The sequence below is a fragment of the Nannospalax galili genome, unplaced genomic scaffold (assembly GCF_000622305.1).
Source record: "Nannospalax galili isolate Female #2095 unplaced genomic scaffold, S.galili_v1.0 scaffold25, whole genome shotgun sequence".
Taxonomy (NCBI): Eukaryota; Metazoa; Chordata; class Mammalia; order Rodentia; family Spalacidae; genus Nannospalax; species Nannospalax galili.
The window spans coordinates 5,556,268-5,562,665 of record NW_008355642.1 but is presented as its reverse complement, the minus strand read 5'-3'; the positions used below and the strand labels follow the sequence as shown (position 1 = coordinate 5,562,665).

The 6,398-nt window shown below is 33.8% G+C and overlaps 1 protein-coding gene across 1 annotated transcript in view; it reads left to right on the top strand.

The window, feature by feature from the left end:
- The window catches only part of Radx (RPA1 related single stranded DNA binding protein, X-linked), a 64,141-nt gene that overhangs the window by 9,510 nt on the left and 48,233 nt on the right, over positions 1-6,398 (top strand). Inside the window, 2 exon segments of the mRNA XM_008852999.1 lie at positions 1,274-1,416; positions 3,156-3,348. Coding sequence (XP_008851221.1) covers positions 1,274-1,416; positions 3,156-3,348 — 336 coding nt within the window.

The following is a 6,398-nucleotide window of genomic DNA, read 5'->3' as shown; positions in this document are numbered from 1 at the left end:
TCTCACTATGATGCTGTCTCGTTGTTGCTGTAGTTCTTCTCTATTCTGTTCTGTTTTCTGTCTCTGTCTCCTTTGTCTCTGTCTGTCTGTCTGTGTCTCTGTCTGACTCCTATTACACACTTCAGCTCTTTATATAGCGTTTCCAACAGCCCTCCCCCCAGCCGGTACCAATCAGGGCTCACACACGTGCAGCGGCCAGGCAGAGTGTAGCTCATAGGCACGTAGCAAGATCATCAGGCTGGCAGCACCTGTTTTGGGGCTCACCATACTTCAGAGTTGGGGTAAACAAGCGGGATTCACGAGCCTTGGCAATCAGCCAAGAGTTGAAGTAAACAGCACGAGGTTTGGCTGCCAGCCAGGGCTCCATCTTGGGCTGGCTCGGCTGTGCTCGCTTCCCACACATGAGTGTATTGCCTGTATGTATGTAAGTATATCCGTGTCCTGCAATTCCCGCTGATGTCAGAAGAAGACATTGAATCCCCTGGAACTGGAGTTACAGAGGTTTTTAGTCGCCATCTGGGTGCTGAGAATCAAACTCAGGTCCTCTGCAAGAACAACCAGTACTCTTAACCGCTGAGCCATCTCTCCAGACCCCCAGTGCTCAGATGTTTAATTAAAAAATTTAATAAACGTGTTTATTAATTCTTTGAGAACGTTACACAATGGAATTTTATTCTATTTCTCCCTCCCCCGCATTGAGAGCCGCCCTCCCTTTCTTATTGAGGCCAGTATGTATTTCCCAAATACTCTTAGGTGTGGAATTTGCCCTGAAATGTGGTCAAGTCAGAGTCACACTCTTAAAGAAAACTGACTCCCAATTTTTAATGTTTTTATAAATTGAATAAATAAGTGACTGATTGCAGGAAAATACTGAGAGATGAGTTTAGATCCTAGTTTTCAAGAATATAATGAAATGATTTCGTATAAAGTAATTTAGAAGAAACAGTGTTTTGCTTTAAGTGTGTAACTAAAATCCAGGCACATGGTAAATCCTATGCATATTTTAGATGTTATTAATGTGTGGTTTATGTTGGAGAATTATATGGAATTTTAAAAAAAAATATGTGTATATTTAATATATAGTTACTTATGTAGTGAACCCATGTGCATATGTATATGGTGTTATATAGTGCATATAACGATGTATAGAAATGCTTACCTTGCATGAAGGAGTTACACTGGATATGTTCTGGCTACCGTTTTTAACATTAAAATAGATCTTAGAAATTATGATAGCATGTTAAATATGATTATTTTGTCTTTTATATTCTAGATACCAAAATCATTTCTCTTTCTCATCTTGAAATGACCTGGACTACCAGAAAGAATTTTCCTGCTTTGCTTGTGAGGATCTTGAATAAATCAAAACTGAGATACTATGGGAAACCTAATAAAAGGACAGTTGAGCCGTACCAGGTATGTTGAATTTATAGATTATAATGTACATGCTTAAGTCTCTATTGAGAAAAACTGTTTAAATAACATTTCACAGGTTCAATTTAATAATTTTAATTTATATAGATTTATAAACAAAGTATTTTTCTATGTGATTTTATTAATATAAAGAAATTCATGGGGATTAGGAATATAGAACAGTGGTAGAGCATTTTGCTAGCATGTGCAAAGTCCTGGGCTCAGTTCCCAGCACCACAAAACAGGGATAAAAAAGAAAAAATAACTCTTTCTGTAATGGTGCTCTATAGTTTCCTGATCTGGCTGGTCTCCTTCCCAATTTATTCTTTGTCTTCTATCTTTACTATGTTGTGCTTTCTGTATCAACTCTAGCTTTTAAAGTTTTTACAAGGACACAGATTAGTAAAGGATAAAGGAATCTCCCTGGGTGTTATGACTTCTCTTTTCCCCTCTCTCCTCTTCAGAAAGCACTAGATGCTTTCGCTTTCTTGCCTTTCATTTACTTCTCAACACAATTAGTTTGGTTTGTTTGTTTGTTTGTTTGTTTGTTTTTGACCTCATGGTTCACTAGTGACCTTCTAATTCTCAGGATAGCCTACATCTATTATCTTGACTCTGTGCCTTATAATGCTGTGAGATCTATTTTCCTGATATTTGTCCTCTTCCTCCCCCTCCCTCTCCTTGTCTTCCCCCATCCTCCTCCCCCCTTCCTCCTCCTCCTCCTCCTTCTCCTCCTCCTCCTCCTCCTCCTCCTTCTCCTCCTTCTCTAAGCCTCCGTTTTCTAATCAGCAAAATGGAAGTGCTGATTATAAATGCCTTACAGAGTTGATGGCATAGTAGAATTAACATAGATAAATCCCTTACCATTTTTGTTTCAGACACATAGTAAGACCTCTATTTTAGCTATTGTTAGGTATAGTGTCTGATTAAACTATTCATTTCAGTGCCTAATATAATATCTGGAGCATAATGTGAACTCAACGCATTTTAAGTGATTAAATGAATGAATTACCAACATGTATAGTCATTGGTAAGAGAAAGGCTCTTAGAATGTAAATATTTGAAAAGAAGTTACAAGAACTATCCTCTAGGCATAACCGCTGTTGTCTGTCTTTATATTTTAAAACAATTTACATTGCAAAATATTTCCTTAATCTGACTGTGCCCAATAATAATGTTGATATTAGTATCTCCTTCTTTCAAATAGCATCACAGAAACAATTCCCGTACCATTTATAACAAATTCTCAGATACGAGTATAAGTAAATTAATATTATCAGAACATTGATGGCATTATGTCAACTTTAATACATGTCTATCAAAAGCTCTATAAGATAAAAAATACCAAGGCCCTTCAGCCATGCAAATGACCAAAAAGGGTATCAAGAACTTAAAAATGTGACTTGTCTAATTCATTTGATGAATGTATTCTGTGGTTACTCTATGTATGACATTGTGTTAAGCATTATGGAAAAATTTAATACAAATATGAATAGTTCTATTTCTTCAAAGTTTATAGTCACATAGTAAGTCAGTATTACATGCAGGACTAACAGGTATCTTGTAACAGTCTCTCTTTTAGCTTAGCAATCTTTGCAGAGTTGACAACTGAATCATTACTAATAAACTAAGATTAAAGTGTTACTTTTCTTTCAGTATAAATTTTTGCAGTTATGTCATTATGCCATCCATATAGATAAAAATAGCAAATGTATATGTGATTTTACTCTTTTTTTCTCTAGACCTATTTGGAAATTGCTGACAGATCAGGCATGGCATCAGTGATTTTGTGGAATGCTTTGTGTGCTGAATGGTATAAAAGTTTACAAGTGGGCTTAGTTCTTCTCCTTCAAGATTATTCTGTGAAAAAGAGCTATCCACTCAGGATTCAGTCTGTACCTGTGGATCCAAAGACAAGACTAATTTCCACAATGGGTTAAGTATTCAGTGAATTTATTATACCATGGCCATCTTACATAAATTTGCAGTGTCATGTAAGGCAAAGGACAGTAAAAGTAACTGAAGCTGCTGACAAACTTAAATACCTTTAAAATTTTCAAGAAGCGGGGACTGGAGAGCTACCTCAGAGGTTAAGAGCACTGGCTGCTCTGGCAGAGGACCTGGGTTTGATTCCCAGAACCCACATGGAGACTAACAAATGTCCATAATTTCGGTTCCAGTGGATCCCATGCCCTCTTCTGACCTCCACAAGCATTACACAACAGAGATGCACTTACCTACATGCAGACAGTACATTCATACACATAAATAATAAGAATAATAAAAATATTTTTTAAATTTCAAGGAGTTCCTAATTTAATAACCAGACTAATTAGACTTCTTAGTGCATTTATTGAGAAAGAGCATGAGAGATGCTTATTGTTGACCAAAGAATGAGCTCAGTTGGAGATACTTAAATTTGTTTTCTGTTAGTATTTGTTGTATAATATTAACTTTTATCACTTGAATACATAGTTATTACTAAGTACTGTCTTAAAAGAGCTTCTGTTAACTTAAAAAAATTATTATTATATATACATGAATATGGAGGTTAGAGGACAACTTTCAGGAGTCCCTTTTTCCCATCCACTGTGGGAACTGAGGCCTTAAACCTAACTCAAGTCATTAGGTTTAAGCATCAAACGCTTTTAATCACTGAACCATTTCACTGACCTTTGTTAGCTTTTTATTATGAAATAACTTGAAACTTAGATAAAATTTGAAATAACAGAATAAATTGCTTTTATTTTTGTCCTGCCATTCTTTCTTCTCTCTGTCTTTCTTCTCTCTGTCTGTCTCTCTTCCATTTAGCAGCCATCATATAACATGCGTACATTTTTACCCTTAACTCTTCAGTGATATTCAGTATATATTTCTGAAAATCAAGAACATTTTAGTCATGTGTGCTAGTACCTACTTGTAATCCCATCTTTTGGGAAGCTAAGGCAGGAGGATTGCGAGCTCAGGGCCACTTTGTGCTATGTGGTAAGACCTTGTCGGGAAAAAAAGAACATTATATAATCACAGTATAATAATAAAAATCAAGGAATTTAAATTCAACACAGTGCTGCTATATAACCTTTAGTCAGTAGTCAAATGTTGCCATTTTCTTTGATCTTGAAAGGACATTTATTGTTGTTACTGTTTGAGACAGAGTCTAACTCTGTAGCCCATGCTCTCCTAGAACATATTGTATAGATCACCCTAACCTCAAACTCACAGAAATTTTCCTGCCTCAGTCTCCAAAATGTTGGGATTACAGGTATCAGTCACCATACCCAGCACAGTGTTTTTCTAAGGAGTATTTAAATCAAAAGTTTAATATCCAGTTTTACCAAATGTTTTAAAAGCATTAGCTTAAAATATTTTATAACTACCTTTAGATATGGAAGTACACTTTAGACTATTTTTTTCAGGATTGTAGATAATCTTATTCAAATTATTAAGTATTATTAATGGCTTAGGATGATTTTTTTCCGAATCTGCATTTCTGTGTACTATTTTAATTGCTCAGCTTATTCATTAACTTTAATTCATGTAAAAGTAGCAGATGTTAATTGGTTTTTTAAAAATATGAGTTTATTTTAGAAAACCTCTTGATTGTTAAAATCTTAAGCATTTCATACATTAAGTCTTACAAGGAAAAAAAATATTACCCAAATTGTTTGTACACTTAATCATTTGTAGCATTAAATATATATTACAGAAAAGATGAAAAAATAAATATCTAGATATGTTGTGAGTTATGGAAATTCAGTAAAAGTTGGCAAGAGGAAGCTATTAAAAATCACAGCATACACTATTATATCTAAGAAAGTATTAATTATATTCTATAAGCAGACATCCAAGTGACAAAATTGCTTTAGTAAATATTGAGACATTCTTGATCAATAACAGATATGATAAATAACTTTATGAAAAATAGTGAAACACTGGAATAATGGAAATCAAACTCTAGTTCTTTTGATACCTAGTATAGTATTCCTTACACTAGATTTTACAGTTTTTAATAGATATTTAATTTAAATAATAGTTTCTACATATCTGTAGATAGGTCTAAAAGTTTGTCTGATATTAATAGTTGCTTCTGAGCCTTAAAACATGGAAATTAGGATGATAGATAATATGTAGTCACTACATAAATAGCCACTAAAAAATTCAACACTGAAACAAAATCCAAACATAGGCCCACATTTTCATAATGGAAATCCTATTTTGAAGATATAAAAAGATATTTGTGCTTTCAAATAACTACACTCAGATACAAATTTTTTAAAGCGATAGCCACCGTTGGTGATAATATACTTTTAAAATGCCTTTTGGTGTTTAAAAACAACTTTGGTTCTTATTGATCTTAGTGTCTGTTTCTCATATAATTTTGATTAGTAGCAGATTATTATCTATAAGGGGTCCATCAGTAAATTTTTTATGTAAAGAACCAGAAAGTAAATATTTTGGTCTTAGCAATTTAATGTTTACTGCAACAGCTTGGTACTGCCTGCAAAAAGTGATGGCAGACATATATGATTTGTAAACAAATCAATATAGTTATGTTTCCGTAAAACTTTAATTTACAAAAATAGCCATCAGAAAATTTTAATTCATCGTGGCTATATGTGTAATATATAGCTCAATTCTGACTGAATAGTAGAGTCACTTGGGGAGCTTTAAAAACCACTGGCAACCTCACACCAAAGACTCTATTTAATTAATCAGAGGAGACGAAGGCAGAAGAAAATAAAAGTTATGTAGTCATTTTGGATGACCAAAGTAATCTATAAAAACTAAGCATCCATTGTGAAAGGATTATTCCCTGCTGCTAATCTATATGATATTGTATATTGCCATTCTCTTCTTGCTGTTTTTTTCCAAAATAGTATTTAGTATATACACAAAGAGTAATCTTTTTTCTAATCTTGAGATTTTCAGACTGCATTGCATAATACATATTATGATTGTTTTAAATGTTTTGTTTATGACTTCCA